The 27,053-nt window shown below is 41.1% G+C and overlaps 1 protein-coding gene and 1 pseudogene across 1 annotated transcript; one reads left to right on the forward strand and one right to left on the reverse strand.

The window, feature by feature from the left end:
• Positions 1 to 4,635: 4,635 nt before the first annotated feature.
• Positions 4,636 to 5,718, reverse strand: LOC132279713 (uncharacterized). Its single transcript, XM_059781747.1, has one exon. It carries the CDS (start codon positions 5,716 to 5,718, stop codon positions 4,636 to 4,638), a length of 1,083 nt encoding a protein of 360 aa, XP_059637730.1.
• Positions 5,719 to 7,101: 1,383 nt separating this feature from the next.
• Positions 7,102 to 27,053, forward strand: part of LOC132311930 (protein MOR1-like) — a 47,560-nt pseudogene continuing 27,608 nt past the window's right edge.

The raw sequence follows: 27,053 nt of genomic DNA on the forward strand, positions 1-27,053 counted from the left end.
TAGAGCCTGAATGTTCAATGGGCATCTGTTGTAATGCACATGCACTCTAAAGTACGTTTTCATGAAAAAAGGACTTGTAAGTATCACCAAAAAGCCAAAAAATTATATAGCTTTGTTTTGGTTGTGGTAATATCTTTCTTGATAATTTATTTCTTTGGTCGTAATATCAATAGTAGGTTACATGTTTTTGTCGTAATATCAACAGTAGGGTACATGTATTGCCCCCTATAACGACAAAGAAAATAGCAACAAGCAATACCTCATATTACTAAAGTAAAAGGAGTAAAGATGTGTATAACTCGATAAACTTTTTTTATATAAGCCTAGAAACAGCCATATTTGGATAGAAAACAAACGTATGTTGTCTGTAAAAGAAAAGTAAATAAACCATATTATCTGATGCTAGTACCTTTTCAGGTGTATTACATTCCATGGACGTGCAATTGGACGCCCATCAGCTTTCGCCAATCGGTAAGCTCCTTTCCCTATTACTTCTGTGACTCTGTAAGGTCCAATCCAATTAGGTTGTAACTTTTTTACATGGGCTGTTTCCTGCTTCAGCACCCAATCTCCTTCCACAAAACGTCTGAACCTAACTCGCTTATTATAACTATTATGCAACTGTTACTGGTACGAAGCGAGCCTAATTGTTGCAGCGTCCCTCTTTTCTTCCAAGAGATCGAGACAGTGTTCAAGCTGTTGATCATTGTTATCTTCGAGCACCAAGTGGGTCCGAAGAGTTGGAACTACTGATTCCGTGGGATGACAGCCTCAGACCCATAGGCCATGGGAAAAAAGGGCTTTCTCCCGTTGGCCTTCGTGGGGTGGTTCGATATGCCCAAGCACCTGAGGTAGATTCTCGTACCATTTTGATTTGAATTTTTCCAACTTTTTCCTCAAGCAGTTAAAAATGGTTCGGTTTGTTATTTCAGCCTGCCCATTTCCTTGAGGATGGCTAACTGCAGCCAGCTTCTGCCTAATCCAATGGTCAGCGAAGAACTTTCTCGTGCTTCGGTTATCCAAGTTCGGGCCATTATCCATCATTATCACCTTCGGCACCCCAAATCGGCATATTATGTTGTTCAATAGAAAACTCTTTACTTGTTTATGGGTCACACTTGAGTAAGCTTCGACTTCAACCCATTTAGTGAAGTAATTCGTGGCTAGCAACACGTATTCCTTTTTCTCCACAGTTTTGGGTAAAGGACCGACCATATCAATCCCCTATTGAGCGAATGGCCATGGATTCGCCATTGCGTGCAAATCTTTGGCAGGTTGATGTTTCATTGGACCATATCGCAGGCACTTGTGGCATCTTCTGGCATATTTTTCAACATTTCGAGCCAAGTAAGGCCAGAAATAACCTTGAGTTAGGACCTTATGTGCCAAGGATCTGCCTCCAGAGTGGTTGCCACAATCCCTATCATGAATCTGTTTTAGAATCGTGAGGGCCTAAGTGGGACTTAAACATTTCAGGTAAGTACCTGAGAATGACTTCTGATATAATTAATTATTGATGATGGCATATTTGGCTGCGGTAAGCCTTAGTTTCTGTGCCTCGGCCTTCTGGTTCGGAAGGGTCCCCTCCATAAGGTAAGCTTCCAATGGATCCATCCAGTATGGTTCACGTGGAACATCTAGGATCACCATTACTCCTGCCAATGGCTTATACTTGGTTCGTCCAGGATGCTAATTGGTACGATCCGAACCAAATATTCATCTGAAGAAGATGCTGCTGCAGCCAACTGATCTGCTTCAGAATTCTCCTCACGAGGTACCTGATGGAATTCGATTTGATCGAACCCTCACGAGGCACTCTCCACAGCCTCCCCATAGGCTTTCGTTCTATTTTTCTTAGGCTGATACTAACCTGTTACCTGATTCATAACAAGCTGAAAATCACTAAAAACTTTTAGACCCCTTACCTGAAGTTGGCTTGCTAACCGAAGTCCTACGAGCAAGGCCTCGTATTCGGCCTCATTGTTAGTGGCAGGAAAAGGCAGACGGATTAATTGATGCAACTTGGTGCCTTCGGGGGTTATTATAACGATTCCGACCCCGGCACTAATCTAGTTTGAGGAACCATCCACCTGAAGCTCCAATTGTGTCTCGGAAGGACCTGGCTCTTGGGGCTTGTCCTCATACTCTAAGAGGAAATTAGCTAGCGTTTGTCCTTTGTGTGACACCTTCGGTTCATAGAATATATTAAAGGAACTGAGTTCGATTGCCTATTTAGTTATTCTTTCAGATAAGTCTGGCTTGGAAAGAATGACTCGCATGGGGTAGTTGGTAAGAACTTTGATGTTGTGTGACTCAAAGTAGTGCCGAAGCTTTCTCTTTGCATACACTAATGCTGGTATGATCTTCTCTACTTTGTTGTATTGCGTTTCTACATCTGTAATTGTTTTACTGGTGTAGAAGATTGGATACTGATTCTTACCTTCTTCTTTGATCAATACTGCGCTCGTGGCTATGCTGGAGATGGCTAAGTACATGATAAGAATTTCACCAGGCTTCGGAGTTGACAGAATCGGAGGTTCAGGCATGTAGCACTTCAGTTGATTGAAAGCAGCTTGTTACTGAGGTCCCCATATGTCTTTGCTCTTGGACCTTATTGCATCAAAGAATGGTTTGCACTTATCTGACAATCAAGAGATAAATCGACTGAGAGCTGCGATTCGACCGGTCAAAACCTGTATTTCCCTGAGGGTCTTTGGTTCCTGATTTTGTATAAGGGCTTGAGCTTGAGCCGGACTCACCTTAATTCCCCTCTTGTTTACAATATAGCCGAGGAATTGTCCTGAAGAAACCGCAAAAGAGCACTTCGAAGGGTTCAACTTCATATCATACCTTCTCAGAGTGTCAAAGACCTCTTGGAGGTGCTTAGGATGTTCCTCCTTCTTCACACTTTTGACCACCATGACGTCGATATATGCCTCGATCGTCTTTCCTAACATCTCGTCGAAGATCTCGTTAACAAGGTGCTGGTAAGTTGCCCTAACATTATTGAGTCCGAAGGACATGACTCTGTAACAGTAGGTGCCTTTTTTTTTTGTTATGAAGGCAGTTTTCTCTTCATCCTCTGGATTCATAGGGATTTGGTTATAGCCGGAATATGCATCAAGAAATGTGAGCCTTTCAAAACCAGTAGTAGCATCAACCATCTGATCTATTTTGGGTAATGGAAAGCTGTCTTTGGGACAGGCTTTGTTGAGATTGGTAAAATCTATGCACACCCTCCATTTTCCATTTTCCATTATTCTTCTGAACTACCACCACGTTAGAGAGCCATTGTGGGTAGTACACCTCTCGAATGAAGCCCGCCTGAAGCAATTTGCTTACCTCTTCAGTTATAATTCGGTTTCGCTCAGGAGCGAACCTCTGTGCCTCTGCTTGACTGGTTTGAACGCCGGATCCACCTTCAGGCTATGGCATGAGACTAAAGGATTGATTCCTACCATGTCTGAATGCTCCCAAGCAAATGCATTTACGTTCCGTTGAATGACATCAATTAATACTTTCTTTTCTTCGGCTGTGGGGGAAGAACCTATGTAGGTGACTTTCTGAGGATCACCGAGGATTACTTGGACAGCCTCCAGAGACTCCTCGGTAGGCTTTTCAACTTTGGCCTCATCTTCTGCTTTCAAATACCTGGGCAAAGGGTTCTGTAATTGCTATTTGGACATGCTCCCAGGAGGTGCGATTGGTTGGGACTGTTTTGCTACCTTCTTTGCTTTATTCTGTGTCAACATGTATCATTCTTTAGCAGCGACTTGATCTCCCCTAAGATCAATAACCTCTTTACCGTCTAGAGACAAGCATCGCATCACTTGATGAAGGGTAAATGGAACCCCGTTCATTCGGTGGATCCAGCCTCTTCCCATAATAAGATTATAGGAATGATGGATCTTCGTTAAAACAAAGTTTTCTTTCAGTGTCCTCTTTGCCGCGGTCACGGATAGGTCAATTACCCTAAGGGGGTCCACCTTTGTGCCATCAAACCCCATCAAGGGGCTGGAAGTAGGCCGAATTAATGATGACGAAATCTCCAGCTGCTCAAAGACCGCCTTTGTGATGATGTTGGCACTGCTAACTGGGTCTATCAAAACCCTCTTAATCATTCAATTTGCCACTAAGAGATTGATGACCAACGGATCCTTGTAGGGGAGTTGAACTCTGGATAGATCTCCATCGCAGAACCCAATGTTAACACTTCCCGAAGCGATAGTGTTCACTGATGATAACCTCCTTAGCTTATGGGTTGCCCTCAATCGGGATCTATACATCTCCTCTAACTCTTGATCATCCTCCGATCTTCTATGTATTGCATGGATGACCTTTACTTGATTACCTTTGACTTTCCGAGGATTGACCTCCCGGGGCTTCACGTACTCCTTTGTTGTGAGGTAGTTTGCCAATTCACCTCTCATTATCATGTTTTCCACCTGCCGCCTAAGGGATCTACAATCATTGGTTGTATGCCCGTAATCAGTGCTTGTTCTTGTCTTTCTGTTCCAAAGGTTGCCTTATTAGCTGAAGGGCTGTAAACTTCATTTTGTTCTCCTGGAATAGCCGAGCCAAGGTTGTACGAAGAGGTGTGAACCTTTCCTCTGTCCTTTGCCTTTTCTCGTGTATTTAAATGGCTGGCGATAAAGCGTTGTGGCTTTTTTGGCTTTTTGAGTTTGAAACCCTTTCCTGAGGCTTGTTCTCCACTGTGACGAGGGTGGCTTGTTGCGCTCGGTGGGCCACATTCTCCTCAAGCCGGATGTAGATCTGTGCCCTAGCATTGAGAGTTTGCATATCCAGAGGGGAATACTTAACTAGGGATGTATAGAACTTGGTTCCCTGAATCATTGCAAGTTTGAACGTTTCTATTGCTGTGGCAGGATGGCAATCTGCTATTTTCGAAGCCTCCATGTTAAATCTGGACAAAAAATCCTGTAATGTGTCACTTTTCTTTTGCCTTATAGTGAAAAGGCTAGCAATACTCTTCTTTTGTCTTTTATTACCGCAGTACTGCGCCAGGAACATAGTGCACAGAGTTTCATAGTCTGGAATAAATTTGGGTGGCCTATTCCTGAACCACTCCAGCACAGCCCCTGTTAGACTGGTAGGAAAAACTTTGCACATCCATGGGTCATTGTGATCGTCTAGAGCCATCTTTTGTGCGTAGTGATCTAGGTGCCGAGAAGGATCTCCCGTACCATCAAACTGGGTAAAGGAAGGCATAGTGAATTTCTTAGGTCTGTCAACAAGGTACACATCGTCAGTGAATGGGGTTTTAATGAGAGAATTCTTGTGTTCCCTGGCCATCTCGGCAGATGTTTGAATTCTCAGGAGTCTCTTCTCGTCAAAGGCCTCCTTTACTTCTGCACCATCTGGAACACCATTAGACCATACCGTAAGCTTATGGCTGGACTTGGCCTGTTCGTCCTGTGTGTGACAAGGAAGATTGTTTGAAGCTACCGCCTCGGACCTTGTCCTCTGCTCTTGCTGAACTTCGCTGGGCCGAACTTCATTAAGCCGAACTCCATTGACCTGAGGCTCGTTTTGGTTGGGAGAAGGCGCAATCACATCAACTGGTGGTGGTTGAGGTGTCAACTGAGCCATAGTCGTTTGAAGGGTGTCGTTTTGCTGTTGAAGTAATGCAATCTGGGCAACGCTGGTTTCATTTGCCTGACGGAGTGCTTCGAATTGGTGTAGGAACTCTTCTCGCATCTTTTGCATCAATTCTATCTGCTGATCAGCCGCCGTTGACTCTACGTTCGATATTCCAGATCGTGGAAACAAAATCAATTTGAAACAAAAGTGGGAGTATATTTCTATACGATTCTCACAGACGGCGCCAAAGTGTAGGTGTAAAATTTATCTCTATTAAAATAAATAAAAAGAAAAATACAACTCACTCAGAACAAGCAAGTATAATACTCAAAAACAAGTGTTTAATGCTCGATGCTTTTATTGGAGGTTTAGGCCTCTATTTATAAGAAACAAGGTGGTGGAATTATGGTAGGACTTGTCTGGCTTGTCCTCCAATCCATTCCATATATGACATTTTTTACAATTATAATCCTTTCCTTTGTACAATTCTTTCATGCAAAACTTTCCTTACACATAACTTGTTTTCTTTGCTGAATCCTTTACCTAGCAGGACTGGTCTACCTTTAATTAGGATTGGGCTGAATGTGGGTTGATCCAACTAATTCGGTAAATGGGCTTAGAGTTCATCCTTGGCGTTCCAGGCTGTTGACGTCTGGGCTTAGTAAGTGGGCCGGATGGCTTGGGTCAGCGGTGTACATGGAAGCAAGACTTTGTCTGGGCCTGTTCCAGACTGGGTTCTCATAATTTGGGCTTGACATCGATTGGGCCCTTGCTGTATCTAAGATAATTTTGTAGTGTGATGACGTGGATGATTCTTACTGGAGGGGGGATTTTTTCCCTCCACAATTGTGTATAAATAAAAATAAGAAGATTTCTTCACACCATAAATGATAATTATTATACATGATTTTAGTTTTATTTAAAAAAAAGTAATTACCAAAACAAAATATAACCATCATATCATGAAGTTATTATACTTGGTGAGTTGGCAAAAAAAGAAAAAAAATTTGGTTGCTTGTGGTAGATCGATCGTATAATGAAAGCATTTCATCGTTTATTATTGTGAATGTCGTGCCTGTGCATTATATGAATGGTACGAATGTACCAGTTACACCAACAAAGTTTTTACCGTGAGCAAGTGATAAGTCAAATTTGTATTGGCCCTTGGTAATTTGGTTCAGTCCAACGTTCTAACGGTGACAAGGACAAGTGTACAGATTATTTGGTACATGCAACCGCAGTATATAACATTTGAAATTTGGGCAATGAGGAATATGGGAGGGGAAATCAACGGAGCCGCATTGAGTCCAATATTGAAACCATATCACATCAATAACGTGCAAGTAGGGGCGTTTTAGTAACTAAAACAACCACAATAATTTTCAATATCAGAGCAATTTGACACTAATACCCCTATGCAAGCCACGTTTCTGTCTAACACACCGCAAAACTGGTAATAGGCGAGTAGATGAGTAGTCCCAAAATAGCCGTTAATCACCCGCGACTAATTCGCACCTGTCTCTCTACCCTCGTTTCGGCATTTGGGCTCTCCTCTCTACATACCCTCGTTCCCGCCGGCACTCGGCAGAAAAAAACCGAATAAAACCTGTAAAAGAGGACGCTCTCTTTCTTTCTCTCTACATTTTATCTCTATCACCTTCAAGAGGATGTTATAGAGATCGATACATATATAGATATTTATAGATATAGGTTTGATATATATATATATATATATATATATATATATATATAGGTGGCAATGTCGGAAGATGAGAAGTTGTTGAAGGAGGCGAAGAAACTGCCATGGAAGGATCGATTGACGCACAAGAACTGGAAGGTGAGGATTGATGCGAACATCGACCTCGCTGCCGTCTGCGATTCAATCACGGATCCGAAAGATTCTCGCCTTCGCGAATTCGGTTAGTTAGGGTTTTATTTCTATGGCACGGATCTGATTTGGTAGTTTTTGTGATCTCTGTTGATTCTAGGTTAGGGATTGTGGATATTGATCTCTCTATTTTGTTGAATTTGTTTTGATTATTGACCAGGGCCGTTTTTCAAAAAGACTGTTGCGGATTCGAATGCTCCAGTGCAAGAGAAGGCTCTCGATGCGCTAATTGCGTACTTGAGAGCTGCTGATGCTGAGGCAGGAAGGTACTAAATATTCTGATAATGTGATTATTATTATTTTTTCCTTTGTTGCATGCCTTGGAATCCGCTTTTTGTACTCGTATTTTATTTTGAAGTTGGAATTTGAGGGCCTATGCTTACAGGTACGCGAAGGAAGTATGTGATGCAATTGTGGCAAAGTGCCTCACTGGCAGGCCAAAGACAGTGGAGAAGTCGCAGATGGTGTTTATGCTTTGGGTAGAGTTAGGGGCTGTTGATGCATTCCTGGTATGTGTTAATTAAAGAATATTGCAAAGTTTCTATCCTCTGTCTGGTTTAGATGGTGTGCAACAATGGTCAATGCATAATGATTGCCTATCAGCTAGATTTATTTAGGAGAATATTGACTTATTTCAGAACATGTAGACAAAATTGTATAAGCTTCATCGGTCCTACCTGTGTGGGGTCATTCTAATTGCCTTTCAACTAGATTTATTTAGTGGAATATAGACTTATTCTAGAACATGTAGAAAAATTGTGTCAGCTTCATTGATTTTAGCTGTGTTGGGTCATTCTAGCTTTATCTAGTATCAGACTCAGAATTTCTTAGGCCAATCTACTCATATTTATGCCACTTCTTCTATGAATCACTTTTAAATCACATGAAGCAATACGAACTTCATTATTGCTATATTGTTTCCCCCCATTAAGCTTTAATATTAGAGCGTGTATCTTGTTTAAGTGGCTGAAATCTAATTCTACTTTGGCCTTTCCTAGAATCTCAGGGAATTAATAATGCTCTTTAGGTGGTTTTTTTTTTTTTATTTTTTTTATTTTTTTATTTTTAAATTTCACCAAGATTTATGCATTCAACCAAATGATTGATACTTGCTAAACAAGATATAAAGTTGTTACACTATTTTTCAGATTCCTTTATTGTGGGTTTTCAAATTGCTTATCTAATTTTCCTGTGAATTGGCATGTAATATCAAAGTTGGAGAAAAAGAATTCATGTGGCCGACCCCATTCATATGGGATTAAGGCAAGGACGATGAAGTTTGGTAGTGTATTTGCAGATTAATCTTTGCTTAAAAAAAGTTTCTTATCCTTTTTTCTCTGCCCTTAGCTAGAGTTTGGAGATGGAGTGAAATTTGAGATGATAATTGTGAGGCTGGAAATGTTACGAACTATTTGTATTATTATCTCGTATCGAGGTTCTACAGACTACATTTAGAATCTTTGACATTTGGAGGGGCCAAAGGATGGGGGCCCATGTTCGTGTCTGTTGGAGGGTGACCCCCCTTTGTGTTTGGAGGAGCATCTAGAAAGAGCGAAACAAAAGATCTTTTGATGGGGAGGAAACCTCCATTGGACCGCTGAAATTTGCTATTATTAGTTCTCTTTTTAGTTGGGTGATGGGGAGAAATTGTACATCTTTAGATGAGACTGTGGACTTTTTGGGCTTTTTGGGTCCATAAGGCTTTTTGTTTGGTTTCTTGTATATCTTTTGGGATGCGTTCCCTTTTGGACGCTTTCTAATACATTTTGTTTATTAAAAAAAAAAAAAAAATGTAAATTTATCAGAGCAAACCTGCGATGAACGTTTAGTGCTATAAAATTGAACCTCATGAATTTGTTTACCAGATGGCGTTACTGTGTGAATTTTGTAATGTTGGTTGGAATATAAGTCTTTGATCTAGGAAAATGATTGGCTCTATCTATCCTAAAGCTATTTCAAGGCTTTTCTTTCTCTTAAGCTGGTCTTCATATATTGGACAAACGCATTAGATAAAATCCTTAGAGTTAACCATTTGGTTCCATAGAAGTGGTAGTATTTTGATGGATTTGACTTATGCAACCCTGAATTGAGGCTGATGGTTAGTATCTTTTTCCATGTTCCATTTTAGATGAATTGGGAATTCTATGCTGCCTTTAGTGGTAAACTTTGAGAATATTTTGGGACATATTGTGTATTTTTTATTTTTTTTGATAAGTAATTTTGGGATGTATTATATATAAGTGCGAAGAAGATTTTCAGGAGCAACGTCCAGAACAACATGCTTCAATAGATTTGTTTGCTTAAATAGTTAATATAGATTTCTATATTGATAATTTTCCTTTAGTCTTGCACCTCTTGCCAACAGAATTTCTTTTTTCTTACCTTCTTCTTCTTTTTCTCCCCTCCCTCCCCCCCCCCAACACCTCTTTCTCTTCGGCTGCAACTATTTGATTGATTAATATATTTTAAATTTCTCAATAGTGTGAAATGATCCCATGCTATTAAATGTGTTCAAAAAGCTTTAAGGGGGAATTGACGATTTGTGATTTAGCTACTTAAGGCATAGTGCAGAATTTTGGGGAATATTGTATTTAACCTTTTTTTGAGTCCCTTATTCTAAGAGTGGTACAAGTCTGGGAAGTTGGTTGTTTGGTTCCCTTAAAACCATGCCATACCATGTCAACGAGACACTGATTTGATTACAAGTGGGATCATCAGTTTTGTGCTGTTGGTGCATAAATTAGATTTATTGCAGTTTTTACAAGTAAAACTTTCTGTTATGGATAGGGTAACATGCTTGTATGAAATTTATGTCTTATGTTGGGGCAGCGGAAGCGCACGAATGAGAAAGATTCAAAGAAAGCCAACAAAGCAATCACACACAAACACAAGATATACATGGTTCAGCCAAAACCAGCCTGCGTCCATGGGTAAGAAGAGATTCCACTATGATTCGTAGAGATATACATGTCATTTTACCATGTACCACTCCACGAGCCTATCTCCTCGCTAACAGTGTCACCGGTGTTTTTCCTACTCTATTAACCCATAAACTACCTTTATCCATCAACACTCTCATGAGATTACATCTCTCTCATTCTCGTAAGTCTCCACCCAAAGCCTATGTATTTATAGAGTTTCAAACCCAATTCCTGGTTGAACAAGGATTACAATTTCTTAGAGGCCAAAACTTGCTAAACAAGAAATTACCAAACATAACACAAATCTAAAATATAAACATAATTAGAATAGGAATTTGAGACACAAATTCCAACAATCTCCGCCTTGGCTCAAATTCCATTCAGCCAATCATTGCTTCCGCGGCATTTATCAGGGCAATTCTTTTGTAGCTTCAATCTTGACGATACTCCTGCAAGTTTCCAGTTGTCCACATTATGCATTGTTCGATCAGTCAAACCTCCAAGGCTCCACCTTGACTTTTCGAGTTCCATGCCATGTAACTAAACCGATTGACTCCACTTACAACCGAAGCCCGTTGAAGCACATGTTGAGACTCCTTGTGTTTCTGGATCCCCTTCACCTTTGGCTCTGATACCAATTTGTTGGGCAGCGGAAGCGCACGAACAAGAAAGATTCAAAGAAAGCCAACAAAGCAATTACACACAAACACAAGATATACATGGTTCAACCAAAACTGGCTTACGTCAATGGATGAGAAAAGATTCCACTATGATTCGTAGAGATATTACAACAATAGAGTACCAACACCACGTACATGTCATTTTACCATGTACCACTCCATAAGCTTATCTCCTCGCTAACAGTGTCACCGGTGTTTTTCCTACTCTATTAACCGATAAACTACCTCTACCCATCAACTCTTTTATGAGATTACATCGCTCTCATTCTCATAAGTCTCAACCCAGAGCCTATGTATCTATTTATAAAGTTCCAAACCCAATTCCTGGTTGGACAAGGATTACGATTTCTTAGAGGCCAAGACTTGTCAAATAAGAAATTACCAAACATAATACAAATTTAAAATAGAAACATAATTAGAATAGGAATTTGAGACACAAATTCCAACATCTTATTTAAATGATTATTTAGTATGGATCATTGCCTGGTGTACTGGTAGAAGCTTAGGCTGTCAAGTGGGAGACTGAAGGACAACAGTCACTGCAAATAGCCAAATGTTAGGCCTATATCCATTCTTGTCCTCCTAGCACCCTCGGGCCTAAGGGACCACTCTAGGGAATCATCCTTATTTATATGAGCTTTAAGTATCTTTGCTTGGTGGCCTGTACTTGTTAGTTGAGTTCCTGAACCCCTTTTTTTTTTTTTTTTTTTGATAAGTAAAATTTTATAAAAGAGCTCAAAAGGGGAGCGAATCCCAAAAGAGAAATACAAAGCCACAAAGGAACTCTAAGCCTTCAAAGAGGCCAAAAAATCGACAATTTCATCTGAAGATCTATGATCTCTCCCTGAAACCCAACAAAAAAGAGTAGAGAGAATAGAGAATTTGAGAGTAGAAATCGACATCTCCTTCCGTTCAAAATATCTCCTATTTCTCTCAAGCCAAATAACACCACCATACACAAAGAGGAGTAGCCCTCCAAGCATCCTGAATGTGAGCCCCCACATGGCACCCTCTCCAAGCCTCAATCAACCCTCTAACGGAACCAGGCATAACCCAAACAAGCCAAACATCAAATCCCAGCAGTCTCTGGCCGTGGTGCAATGGAGGAGAAGATGATCGATAGTTTCCTTATCCCGGAGGCGCATATAGCAACGATTGACCACCACCTGATTCTTCCTTTTCAAGTTATCCTGAGTTAAGATCCTTCCCAGAACGGAGGTCCAAGCAAAGAAGTCTACCTTGAGAGGAGCCTTAGAACGCCAAACAGCCTTCCATGGGAAGCGAACTCTAGGTTCATTAGTAAGACATCTGAAAAAGGACCTAACCCCTGAGAGTTTGCAGCCCAGGTCCAACTATCAGAATCCCCAACCACAATCCTCTGGCGATATAACAAATCCAAAAAGCGAATGGCCTCCTCGATCTCTTAGTCCTGAAATAAACGCCGGAATCGAATATCCCAAGTCATTCTCCCATTATCAAGATGATAACAGTTGACCACCATGGCTTGCCTATCCGTAGTAATCCTGTAGAGTTGAGGAAAAGTGAGATCGAGGGGAGAATCCCCACACCAAACATCCTCCCAAAAACTGATCCTCCTACCATCCCTGATACGAAAACGAACGTGTTTGGCAAAGTCATCCCATCCCCTTCGAATGACCTTCCAAACCCCTACACCCCAAGGACCATGCACCTCCAGAGAACTCCACCCTTCTCTAGACTCCCCAAAACAACTCGCAACGACCCTCCTCCAAAGCCATTGCCTCTCCATTCCAAACCTCCACAACCATTTGCCAAGGAGAGCTTTATTAAAAGGCACCAGTCTTCTAAGACCCAGACTTCCAAACCGAATCGGCCTGCAAACCTAATCCCAACGAACCAGATGAAACTTGAACTCTTCACCTCTCCCCCCCCACAGAAAATTACGCTGCAATCTCTCAATCCTCTCCGCAACTGAAGAGGGAATATGGAACAGAGAGATAAAATAAGTGGGAAGACAAGAAAGGGTGCTCTTAATAAGAGTGACCCGATCTCCCTCAGAGAGATACTGCTTCTTCCAACCCGCCAACCTCCTCTCAAACGTCTCCACCATAGGGTCCCAAACCCCCACACATCTCGAAAGAGCCCCCAGAGGCAGCCCTAAGTAAGAGATGGGAAAAGAGCCAATACAACAACAAAGAATATCAACAAAAGAATCAATCTCAAGGACCTCTCCCACCGGCACCAAAACGCTCTTTCCAACATTTACCTTAAGGCCAGAGACAACTTGGAACCAAATCAAAACACACCTCAGATATCTAAGCTGGGACATATTCGCATCACAAAGAACTAAAGTGTCATCGACAAACATCAAATGGGAGACCTTTAACTGGGGAGCATTATCCCCGCCCACCCGAAAGCCTATAAAAAACCCCAACTCAACAACCCTGCTCATCAATCTGCTCAGGGCCTCCGTCACAAACAAGAACAAGAAAGGGGAGAGTGGATCCCCCAGCCTCAAGCCCCTCGAGCTAGTTGAGTTCCTGAACCTTTATATTTACGGTTTATATGGATCCATTATGTAAATTTATACCTGCATTTGCAGCCATCGAAAATTGGTTTAAAATTATAGAAAGTTGATTGAAATCTAGAAGACATCGCTTATACTTGCTTTTTTACAGCTGTCTATTATTTTTAAATTTAAAAGTTTCTTTGCACATTTCAGTATTAGAATATATTTGGTTTTGGTGTCTCAATTGTTGTAAATGTTTGATTGGATTGTTTTCCTTGTATCCTTATGAGGATTATTCTAATGACAGGATGCTATGGAGAAAGCTATTAAAAACAAAGTTGCCAAAGCAATTGTTCCCGCAATTGATGTCATGTTTCAAGCATTAAGGTTTGCCCATAAGTTTTCTGTGACGGAATTTCTCATACCAGTTCTTCTTTTTGGCTATTTTGAGGGATCCAAATTATCCAATGTTTTTTGTTGCTTGTAATTAGTGAATTTGGGGCAAAGATTGTGGCCCCTAAAAGAATCTTAAAGATGCTTCGCGAACTTTTTGATCACCAAGACCAAAATGTTCGTGCTTCATCTAAAGGACTTACACTTGAGCTTTGTCGTTGGATTGGGAAAGACCCAGTGAAATCAATATTGTTTGAGAAAATGCGTGATACAATGGTATGTTAATTATTTGATTCTTTGTTTGGTGTCACTTCTATATTTAGATTTTGTGAATAATTTTATGGTTTCATTTTTTATGTTATAAGAAAAAAGAGTTAGAAGCAGAGCTTGTCAATGTCACTGGGACGGCTAGGCCATCTCGCAAAATAAGGTGAATTTCCATCATGGTTAGGACAATACTATTTCTTTCCTTTGTTTTAAATTTTCTTTCATATTTTTTATGGTCGCTTTTCTTACCTATTGTGTGTGAATATATTTACTCCCAATTTTTTTTTTTTTTTTTTTTTTTCATTTTTTCCTCTGCTAATCTCCATTTCTTTCAAGCCATCTTTTTTCTATTCATATTTTTATCTTATGTTATCTGCTAATCTCACTTGGAGTGGGCTTTATGTGACTTTTGGATCATAATGCTCTTTTTTCTAAATACATGTTTGTATATGTCATGTTTACAACTCTATATATATATGTCCTTGCATTGTTGTTAGTATCTATTCCATCTATAACCCCCCCAGTTCCTTGAACATGGTGACATGCAAATATTTTTCCAATCCTTGGGATAGCATTTGTGTAAAATGGCATGCTCGATAAGATTGCTTTAGTATTTTTTAATGTTATGTGTAGTGTGGGAATTTAAGTGATCTTAATTCTTATTTTTCGATATAATTTTATTTCACTTACCAAAAAAAAGAAGAAGAAAGAATTTAAGAGATCTTTCTAATCATTGAAAGGTGAGAGTTGTTTGTGCAACAGAATACTTAGTTGAATTCTTAGATGTGAAACATTGCTAAATAGGTGGTTTGTTTTGTTTTCTTTTATTTATTTATTATTATTTTTTGGTAGGGGGATGGGGGGAGTGAATTGGTCTGATTTGCTTAATGTCCATTTTTTAGTTTAACTGTTAAGAATCACATTCATCAAATAAAGAAAAAAAATAAAAGCAAATAAGCACGGAGAAAACTTTTACGTGGAAAAGCCTAATGTAAAAAACCCACAGGTGGTTGTTGAAAGAGAACAATCCTGCCATACTAGTCCAGACTAAAACCCAAAATTATTGGTCAATTACTTTAACTAGTGATGTATAGAGGTACCATAGCTAATCCAACTTTCTTCCTCATCAAGTACCATTGCTCCTTTTGAATAATGGGGCTGACGAGTAGTGGGGTGCTCAATTCTATTGGGAGCATATTTATGGTATTTGTTCTTATTCACAGTGAGGATAAAACTAACGGAAGAACATTTTTAGTACATAAATGCTTATTTTCTTCACATATATTTGTTGTTTATTTGATCAGATCTGAGCAAGATAAGGAACTCGAACAAGATGCTCCGTCTGAAGTTTTGGGCTCTGGTCCTTATGAGCAATCTGGCACCGATGGTATTTGATCAATCCTATGGATTTTTTTTTTTCTTTCTATTTTTTTATCAGAGAGGTTGAACGAGCTTTAGATTGAGCTTTGTGACTGCTAAATCATGTTGCTTAATGCTTGGGCATATTAACCTACTACATCCTTTCATTGACATGTCATACTTGGATTTGATGGATATCTTGATTGTTAGTTCCTCAGGAAATTGATGAGTATGAGCTTGTTGACCCTGTTGATATATTGACTCCTTTGGAGAAGTCAGGGTTTTGGGATGGCGTGGTTAGTGATCTCTTTTTTATCACTTGATCTCATATTATTGTTATTGATAGGTAATTTTGTTGTGGTTTTGGTTAGTATATAATATTTTTCTTTATTCTAGAAATCTGCCAAGTGGTCAGACCGAAAGGAGGCTGTTGCAGAGCTTACCAGGCTTGCTTCAAGTAAAAGGATAGCTCCTGGAGATTTCACGGAAATCTGCCGGATACTTAAAAAGGTAAAATAATTAAAAAAAAAAAATTATAACTTTTATTTACTTATTTATTTAGTTCCCAACATGGGATCTTATTGCAGCAGACGTGACCAATTGAGGTTTTCTTTTGTTTATGTCATTCTTTTCTCTGTTTCATTTTCTGGTTGTTTATTTCATATGATATTGTTCTGCTATGACTCATACGCAAGTCCTTGATGATGATCTACTCAATGCTGATATTAATTTTGTATCTTTCCATATTATGTTATACCTTCAGATATGGTATTACATGCTTATGTGACTCCTTCACTGCTTTCGTTGCATGAGATATACATGTACTGGGCATTAAGACATGATTTATATGCTGAAAATACAACACCATTGTCATTATTGTCAATGCTCTGCTAAGCCTTTTCAAATTGTTTTCAGGTTTCCAACATAGCTAACCATTGCAGCATTACCTTTGTTAATTTTCTTGTTAGCTTCAGAATTCAGATATACATACATATACGGGGCATTAAGACATGATTTATATGCTGAATATTACATATCACTGTTGTTATTTTTGTTGATGCTCTATCAAAGCCTTTTCAGATTGTTTTCAGGTTTCCAACATACGTCATAGCTACCCATTGTATTATAACCATAGCTTCTGCCACGTTGACCTTTGTTAATTTTCTTTGAGCTGAGGATATTATGCCAAAGTCTCATTCCACAATGTCACATGACTCAGTTGCATTTTCAAAGCGATTAATGTTTAACAAATCGTGGACGTGAAAGCTTTATACGGTGGAATCGAATTTTGTTCGAGTTTTTGTGATCTCTCATATACTTTGTTTATTTTAATACATTCCTATAGAGGCTAAAACTTAACTAAGATGTGAAGTCCGGAACTATTCTATCCATTGCATCACATTTTCTGTTCAGATCTGGGTTTTGAATTTGGAAGTTTATATGTCTATCCATCTGTAATTTCTAAATTCATATATTATTCTTGTTTGTGTCGCGGTTCATCAAAATTGTTAAATACTCATGCAGTTTTCCTTGACTTTCTTTCTTTATTTTTTTCTTTCTCCAGCTTATTAGAGATGTGAACATAGCTGTTGCAGTTGAAGCCATTCAAGCAATTGGGAATCTTGCTAGGGGCCTAAGAACCCATTTTTCTGGGAGTTCACGCTTCCTATTGCCTGTTTTACTTGTAAGTGTGTCATTGAATGATGTTGTTTGGCCATTTATTTTCTTTTCCTTTCTTTATAAATTTATTTGTTCCTATTGTTATGGTTTGGAGACACATACTCTACATTTTGATTATTTATCATAATTTTATCTGCTTGTATTTCTATATAATTTATTGACTGCCTTTTTATTACTTATAATATAGAGACACTAGCATGGATGATAGTATTTGCTGTGAAAACTGAATTTTGTTAGGGTAAATTACACTTGCCTTCCATCTAGATAGGGGAAATTACAAAAACCTCCGGTGTTTTGGATAATTACTGTTACCTCCCTTCTAAATGATGTGCGTTAATGTCTGTTAACAGAGCATGTGAAAATACTCTTATGCCCTTATTGTTTTAAATGATTTTTAACTAAAAATAATTCATTTGTTGCAATTACTCTTGTGCCCTCTTGTAAACCCTAATTGAAATAGTCAAACGTTCTTAAACCCACTGTTCCAAGTGTTTGGGAGACCAAACACTTAGAACTGAAAGCCACTCCAGATCGAATGGTTAAAGGTTTCATCATCATTGTTCGAATCGATATAATCAAAGGTCAAGAAGATTTACAAAGAGGCATGGCATGTTCTTTGAAAAACGTACGTGACTGAAACTAGTAAGGGCATATCTCTAAACATTGAAGATTCATCAAAGATAATTAATTGAAACAAATGAAATGAATGCTTTCAGTTCGCTTTTCTGGCCAAAAATTGAATGCTTATTCTCTCTTAGTTAGGAAATATTGATGTTATTTAGAAATTTCAATTGATAAGCTTTCCTAAAGTTGAACGATTCAAACTTACTTTACTCTCTCTCTCTATATATATATTCGAACGATTCAAGTGATTGCTCTGCGTCCTCGTTCAACTAAGCTGAGTGATCAATCCTTCTCTCTCTAGAAAGTCATAGCATCGAATTTCACCTGCTTATCTAAAATCTACTGATTACAAAAATTTTATATTTGTGTCTTCAATTGACGGTGAATGCTCTCTGGCTCTAGAAATTTAAAGCATCAGTCTGTACGTGATAACAATAGTTTGAATTATGAAAAAGAACCTTTGTTTTGGGTCTTCAAATAAAGATGAAATTTGAAAGTTTTTTTTTCTTCTCTTTCTCTCTCTCTAGAAAGTGTATGAAGAGACTGTCAAATTAACTCTGAAGTCTGAATGATAACTGAAATTCAATTCCTTATCAATTATGCATCGTAGAACACATAGTGTGGAAAAATATATAGTGATGGAACAAAACACACACACATACACACATATAATGTTAACTCAGACCATTTCCGTCAATCTCACTCTCTTTTATTGGGGTATAATTGTCTTTTTGCATAACAAGCATTGGACAAAAGTGTCTTCACAGCAAGTTGAAGGGCATATTGCTTATATGAAGTTAAAAAAATTGTTAGATCAGCGTTGACCATCTCTGATCGTTAATGATACGGACGGCAAAGGTTGGTTTATTACTAAAATGAGAAGTTTTGGGTTTGGCTTACTCAAACCGAGAGCCGAGAGCCGAGAGCCGAGAGCCGAGAGCCAAGAGCTATATTTATATACAAGAGTATGGTACAAAGAAAGGAAACCAAATCAAAGAAAAAAGGGAAATATGCCAAAATCTAAGTGATCCCATGATTACAGGGATCTTATCTATGTGATCCCATGATTACGGGGATCTTATTTCCTTCGCGTTTCTCTTTTTCTGTTGGTTTCGGTGTTTGTGGTGGTCCGGGGTGGTTTTTGTTACCTTCATGAGAGTTCTCGACGGTCAGAGGCCATCTTTTTTGGAGGTCGCTAGCCTTCCTTGTCTGGATTTGAAAGGCAAAGTGGAATGTTTCTCTTCTTCCAATGATTTTGTTTTTTCGGTGGATAATCATAGCACGTCTTCTCGCGAGCGTACACTTAGGACTTGTCTTGTTGGGAGATTTGATAGGGAGGTGGGATCTCTTGAGAACATTGAAGATTGGGCTACGAGGGTTTGGTTGATTTCGGCTGGTGTTAAGGTTTCTTCGTTACTCAATGGGCTTTTGCTGTTTCGTTTCTCGTCGGTCATGGAGGCTGTGAAGGTTCTCAACTATGGAAAGAAAACATGGGGTGACGCACAGTTGTTCATTAACTATTAGTATTACAAGGTTGGGTGCTCTGGGTTGAGAAAAAAGTTTAAATGTCGGAGAATCATTGTTTATGGTCTTCCTCTCCACCTATGGTGCCAGAAACTTTTCGTTGTTGTTGGGGATCTTTGTGGTGGATTCTGGGACGTCGAGGCGTTTGAGATGAGCGATATGGAGAGGATCGTCATCACTGTGAATGAAAGTTGTGTGATCCCGGAGTCTATTATCGTGGAGGACAGTCAGCGGGCTTTTCGCATCTCTCTCATAGAGGAAATCGCCCCTTCTCTTGAGCTGATTTCCAAGTTTCGTGCCGGATCTGATGTTCTCAATCCTTTGGAGGTGGCGGACAGGAGGGCTTTTTCGTCTCACAGATCAGTTATTGGAGGTGGGCGTGAACCGGAGATTCACAGAAAGGTTCTGCAAAGTCGCCGAAAGCAGGGTCAGGGACGAGTGCAATTCCATGCGCCGGAGGCGAGTGGGAAGGAGCGCCTGGTAAGAGGGACATGTGGTTGGAGGACGGTTCCCCCCCGTTGTGGATGGAAGCTAGCTAAGGACTTGGCACGTGAGGCGGTTGGGATTTTGAATCCATCTTCTGATGGGTTTGTTAGGAAAGGGCCTACCCAACATGGGCTTGCGAAGGTTGCGTTGAAGGCTGATGGCAGGGCTGGGCATTTTGCCAATTCAGTTGGGTTTTCATCTTCTTCTGGATCTGGATTTAAAGGTCCGCGGGCCGTGAACAGGGCTGGACAGGTCAGGCCCATACTTAAGCCCTCTTTTCCTTCTCGGCCTTCTCTTGCCAAGCCCACTCATTCTTCTTCTAGAGATGTTTTCTGGGGCCCGAATAGAAGTCTTTCTATTTCCATTAATGGGTTGCAGCCCAGCCTAGCTTCTGGAATGGCTCCTAGAGGCGATTCTTACAAATCCTTTGATTCGATACAACCGAAGGATGATGCGAGACATTGGTCTTAGGTGGAAAATGAGAGTTGGATTTCTGTGAGTTCGAACATGATGAAGGGTTCTGGACTGAGGTCGAAGACGTCTAGACATGGTGCGCGTTGTCAGAATCTGCTTTCTGGAAACAGATTTGGGTTGCTTCAGTCGAGCTCTTTGTGTGAGGATGAGACTCGCAGCTGTGGCTCCCTCAAGGATGATGTTTCGAGTTGGTCGAACAAGTCTAAGAGAAGATGGTCCAGAAAGGACAAGCAAAAATGGGTCGCCCGCATGTGCCTTCTGAATCGGGTAAGATCCCCCCTCCTTGTCCTCGGAACTCCCTCTTTTTTTTTTTCTTCTCTCTCTTTTCCCTCTTGTGGGTTGAGGAGAAACAAGGTTGGGAATGATTTTGTTGGTAAGTCACGGATACTCTCACCAGTGGTTGAGGTGGGTAATGAGACTGTGGACATGGCTGATTTGGGGTGTGGGATTTTTGGACCTTTAGAAAGGGATGGGACGGTCGGTTTATTTGTGGATGGGGGTTCGGATCGTATCAGTGAAGGGCCGGAGGATTCTTGTTCGAATTTTTCCTTTTTTTCTCATCAGATGGTTACGTCTGGGTTTGATGCGGGTGGGCTGGTCAAGCCTCAGCTGGATTTGTGTCTTCCTAAAGGGGATGTTTTGGTGCCATCTCAGACAATTTGTGAGCCAGAATTGATGACTGTTTGCGTGGGAAAGGATATTCGTATCATTCTTAATGAGGATTCAGCCTCTTTGTTGGTGAAGGAATTACAGAAACATAAGCGCTGGACTGATGTGCCTTCGTGTTATTTAGCCTCCTTCTCTGAGGTTCATGACAGTGGGGTGGACAGTGTTGTTGACTGGGAGACCTGTGTGAATGCGGTTGAGGAGGGTGAGAGAGGAGAGGTTGATGAGAACCGGGAGGAACATGGTCGGTCATTGGATATGATCCCGTGGGGGGATGAGAGTTTCTCGGATTTGGGGCTGGTTGACCTTTTGGCAGTTGTTCATCCGGAGGGGATGGCCAGTGCCCTTGATAGGAAGGAGTGTGAAGACGTTGGCAAGGACTGGGTTTTGAATAACATCGGGGCCACGAGTGATTTGCTAGGTGTTTTTTGCAAAGGCAATCGGGAGCAGCCTTTAGCTATTCTTCAGGCTACGGTGGAGGGGAGAGAAGGGGAGTTGATTTAGTTTTCTAGAAGAAGGTTCAGGAGGAAGAAGACTCATCCCTCTTGGAGAGGGGAGAGGGAGACGCGTAATCTATGCAGTGATGTGACCTTTGATGGGACTCTTGTGGGGGAGAAGGATAAAGGGGGTGATAAGGAAGGAGGGAGCGGTAGGGGGGAGGGGTGAGGAGGGCGCTGATGTTTTTCCATGAAGCTACGACTTTTATCCTGGAATGTCCGTGGCCTCAATGACCTGGGCAAGAGAAAGGTGGTGAAGATGGCTGTGAGGAAATGGGGGGTTCATTTAGTGTGTCTCCAAGAAACGAAGATTGATTCTATGACTGATAGAGTTGTTAAGAGTCTTTGGGGTAGTAGGTTCGTTGAGTGGGAGGCGCTAGATTCAGTGGGGACTTCTGGAGGCATTCTTCTGATGTGGGATAGGCGATAGATGGATAAGGTGGATGTTTGTAAGGGGCTCTTCTCTTTGTCTTGTGCCTTTTTGTTGGAAGAGGATGGCTTCCCTTATGCTTTCTCCTATGTATAAGGGCCGGTGGATGATTGTGAGAGGCCTGTGCTGTGGGAGGAGCTTTGTGAGGTTCAGGAGCTGTGATCTCTTCCATAATATGTGGCGGGTGACTTTAATGTGGTTAGATCCCCGTTGGAGAGGTCTACAGGTGGTTCATGGACTTCGACTATGAGGTTTTTTCGGAGTTTATCAATAATCGTCAGCTTATTAATCTCCCTTTGGAGGGAGTTGCTTTTACTTGGTCTAGTGGTTGGGAGATGCCTACTTTTTCACGCCTGGATAGATTCTTGATTTCTGGAGAGTGGGATGAGTAATTTCCGGATGCAGTTCAGGCTGTGCTGGCTACGGTGACGTCGGATCACATTCCTTTGGTTTTGGATTGTGGTGGTTTGAGTCATCGTCGCACTCCATTCAGATTTAAAAACATGTGGCTAAGAGCGGCTTATTTTCAGGGTTTGGTGCGGACTTGGTAGGAGGAGGACATGGTGGTGGGAACTTCGAGTTTTATCCTTGCAAGAAAGCTTCGTATTCTGAAGGATAAACTTAAAAAATGGAATAAGGAGGTGTTCGGCAATTTGGAGTGGAGGAAAAATAGGGCTCTCGCTGATATTGCAGAGTTTGATAGATTAGATGCGGTGGGAGGCCTTGATGAGCCTCAACGTCTTAGGAGAGCAGGTTGTTAGGCTGAATGTGTTGAGATTGCGATGATGGAGGAGATCTCGTGGCGGCAGAAATCTCGGGCTTTGTGGCTCAAAGAAGGTGACCATAACACTAAGTTTTTTCACCGAACGGCTAATGCCCATAGGAGAGGCAATCACATTGGTCAGATTCTGGTGGATGGATCGTTGTTGGCTTCTGATGAGGAAGTGCGAACTGGGATTGTCTCTTTTTACCAGAGATTATATATTGAGCCTTTTCGCTGGAGGCCAAGACTTGATGGTCTTCATTTTGATTCTATTTTAGTGGAGGATAGGAATGGGTTGGAGAGATCTTTTACGAAGGAGGAGGTCATGGTGGCCTTGAAGAGTTGTAATGGTGTTTCACTAAGAGCTTCCTTCTGGAACTGGGAAGTGGTTAGACAGGAGATTATGGGCACTTTTCATGAGTTTCACTCCACTGGAAAGTTCGAAAAGTCGCTAAATGCTTTTTTTATTGCTTTGATTCCTAAGAAAGGGGGAGCTTCTGACATTAAGGACTTTCGACTTATCAGTTTGATTGGGTGTTTGTATAAGCTCATCGCCAAAGTTCAGTCTCAAGATTGAGAGGGGTTTTGGACGGAGTCATTTCAGAGTCTCAGAATACGTTTATTGGGGCAGACAGATTCTGGATTCTGCTCTTATTGCCAGTGAATGTGTGGATTTTAGGCTTCGTAGCGAGGCTCCCGGAGTTCTGTGTAAGCTGGACATCGAGAAAGCCTATGATCATGTATGCTGGAACTTTTTGTTCTATTTACTTGAGAGGATAGGCTTCGGTGAGAGATGGAGGAAATGGATTGTTACTTGGGTTTCATTTGTTAGATTTTCGGTGCTAGTTAATGGATCTCCTGCTGGGTTTTTTTGGCAGTTCTCGTGCTTTAGGCAAGGGAACCCCCTCTGCCCTTTCTTGTTCATTGTTGTTATGGAGGGTCTTAGCAGGCTGATGAGGAAGGCTGTGACCTTGGGGCTTATTTGGGGCTTTAAGATTGGTCTTAAGGCAGTCCATCAATTGGAGATTTCTCACTTGCTGTTTGCGGATGATACTTTGGTTTTTTGTAAGGCCGAGATGTCCCAATTGAGATACCTGAGATGCGTCTTGGTGTGTTTTCAGGCTGTTTCTGGTTTGAGAATTAATGTGGGCAAGAATGTGCTTGTCCCTGTGGGGGAGGTCCAGGAGGTGGCTTCTCTTGCAGCTGTTTTTGGATGTAGGATGAGTTCCTTCCCTATTTCTTATTTGGATTTGCCCTTGGGGGTTTCCTCTAGAAGGGCGGGAAGCTGGGACTCGGTTGTTGAGCACTTCGAAAAAAGGCTGGCTAGGTGGAAAAAACAATATCTTTCGAAGGGAGGAAAAGTTACGCTGGTGAAGAGTGTTCTGTCCAGCCTCCCAATTTATTTCCTTTCTCTGTTCCAGATTCCTTCTTCTGTTGTCAGGAGACTTGAGATGGTTCAACGTAATTTCCTTTGGGGCGGTAGGGGGGAGGAGTTTAAATATCATCTTGTTCGGTTGGAGCAGGTTTGCAGGCCTCTTAAGTCAGGAGGCCTTGGGATTCTGAGATTGGCCCCTTTCAACAGGGCCCTTCTTGGCAGATGGCTTTGGAGGTTTGACAGTGAAAGACATCGACTTTGGAGGAAGATCGTTGCTTATCGTTTTGGGGAGGAGAGAAGGGGTTGGTATGCTAGACCGGCTAGATCCGCTATCGGTGTGGGTGTGTGGCATTCTATTGGGAAGGGATGGGATAAGTTTTCTAAGCATATTAGATTCAGAGTTTGAGAAAGTCGAAGTGTCCAGTTCTGGGAGGATCTTTGGTGCGAGAAACGTCCATTGTGTCGACAGTTTCCAAGGTTGTTCAGGATTGCTGTGGATTGCCATGCTTTGGTTGCCGACTGCTTTCACCTTGATAGCGGTAGGTTGTCTTGGGATGTTCGTTCTGGCGAGCCATTCAGGATTAGGAGCTGGATGATGTCACTTGCTTATTGGACCTTTTGTATCGACAGGAGGTGAATGGCACTGGGGCGGACCTTTTGACTAGGGTGCCTTCTTCGCAGGGGAATTTTCAGGTCCGGTCTTTTTTCTTCTGCCTTTCTGGTTTTCAGGCCCCCTCTTATCCATGGAAAACGGTTTGGCATTCGAAGGCTCCTTTTAGGGCGGCTTGATAACTTGAGGAAGAGAAGACATGTCATAGTTAATCGGTGTTGTCTATGCATGATCGATGGAGAGTCTGTGGACCACCTTTTCTTGCACTGCCAGTGGCCCATGACTGTTGGAGCCTTATGTTGGGTCTCTTTGGCGTTCAGTGGGTTGTGCCTCGGACCTCACGGGGTTTTATTGATATTTGGAGGGGGCAAAGGGTGGGGGCTAGCGTTCGCGACTTCTGGAGGGCGACTCCCCTTTGCATTTGGTGGTGCCTTTAGAAAGAACGCAATAGAAGATCCTTTGTTGGGAAGGAGTTATCCATTGGGGCCTTTAAGTATTCTATTATTTGTTCTCTCTTTAGTTGGGGTATGGGGAGAGATTGCTCTTCTGTAGAGGACTTTTTGGACTTTTTGGGGTCTTTGGATCCTTAGGTTTTCTCTTTTCTTTTGCTCTTGGTTCTTGTACAGCTCTTGGGATGCGTTCCCCTTTTGAACGCTTTCTAATACAATTTTACTTATAAAAAAAAAAAATACAGATATTTCAACACTCCCCCTCAAACTGGAGTGAAGATATCAATCAAGCCCAGCTTGGTAATCGAGGAATGAAGCAAAGATGGACCAACATATTTGGTGAACACATCTGTCGACTGATTAAAGGACCAAACAAAACATGGCTTGATAATTCCCGAACGAACTTTCTCTCTGATAAAATGAATGTCCAGCTCTATATGTTTAGTCCTCTCATGAAGGACAGAATCTGAAGCAAGCATGATGGCTGACTTATTATCACAAAACAAGTCTGAGGACTTTTTTTCACTTAGCCCTAGTTCCTCCAAGAACGATTGAAGCTAGAGAATCTCACAAGTACTCTGGGCCATGGCACAATACTCAGCCTCTGCTGAAGATCTCGAAACTACAGGTTGCTTTTTACTTTTACAGGATATAAGATGATCTCCATAGAAAGTATAGAAGCCAGATGTGGAATGTCTATCAGTCTTGGACCCAACATAGTTTGCATCACTGAAACAGATAGCCCAACTTGCCTGCTAGAAGAATAGAATAATCTAAGTCCAGGATAGGACTTAGGATATCGAAGAATATGATATATTACATCCATATGAGCTATACGAGGAGCATGGATAAACTGACTCACAACACTAACAGCAAAAGCCAAATCAGGATGGGTGTTGGTAAGATCATAATTGTTAAAGGCTCAAGGTGCACAAAAGCATAAAGGCCTCCTGGAGCCTGAGGCGCAAGGTGAGGAGCGCGCCCGACTGAAGCAAGGCACGTTGAAAAAAAAAAAAAACCACCTAATAAAGATGCAATAGTATTAATAAAGATGCAAAAGGGGTGAAGTGCAAAAAATACCCCCGTAGTTTCAAAAGTGTGCAAATAACACCCCTCGTGTTCTAGTATGTAAAGTGACCAAATAAGGGCTTTTTGTCAGGTTAAAATTACCTGATGGATGAAAAGACAAAAATACCCTCAATTTTATTGATAAAAAATATAATAAAAAATACCTAGAAGTTGAAATTACCTAAATGGACATACTAGAAGCAAATATCTCTTGATCTTCATCGGGGTCATCTTTAAAACAACACATTAACAAACATGGCTCAGATACCATATTTCATCTTCCTCTCAACTATTTTCCTCTTAAATCTCCTCCTCTCTCTTCCTCTGCAACCTCTTCTACGGCCGATTCATCATCGGTTAGCCATCCTCAAGTCTCATCTCCGACGGTGTCCACAATGATTTGCGAGGTTCGCAACTTCTTTGGCTCGATCGTTTCTTCGCTGAAGAGTCTTGCGATCAGACATACGGTTTCATGCCTTGCACCACAACGCTCAACAATCTCTTCCTTATCATCATCTATGTTACTTGATGATCCTCGCTGCTACGTACCTCTCCATTGGAAGCGAGCTCTTGTTGGAGGTTCTTGGACTTGGTCTTGGTGGAGGACTGTTTCTTCCTCATCATCATCTGATCTTAGTTTGTTTAATTTTGATTTGGATTTTGCTTATGTTTGGTTGCTCAGAAAGTGAAGAAAAAGGAAATTTAAGAGAAAATGTGAAAGAAATTTGAAATATTTTCATTTAATTTTTCACTATGGAATTAATGGTTTGATATGATCTGAGAATTTATGGAATTTTCACTATTGCCAAC

The sequence above is a fragment of the Cornus florida genome, unplaced genomic scaffold (assembly GCF_030987335.1).
Source record: "Cornus florida cultivar Cherokee Brave unplaced genomic scaffold, ASM3098733v1 CherokeeBrave_3.0.0_Hap2_Chr01, whole genome shotgun sequence".
Taxonomy (NCBI): domain Eukaryota; kingdom Viridiplantae; phylum Streptophyta; class Magnoliopsida; order Cornales; family Cornaceae; genus Cornus; species Cornus florida.

Excerpts from the sequence above, each read along its gene's own strand:
- LOC132279713 (XM_059781747.1), bottom strand. The coding sequence starts at position 5,718 with ATGCGAGAAGAGTTCCTACACCAATTCGAAGCACTCCGTCAGGCAAAT.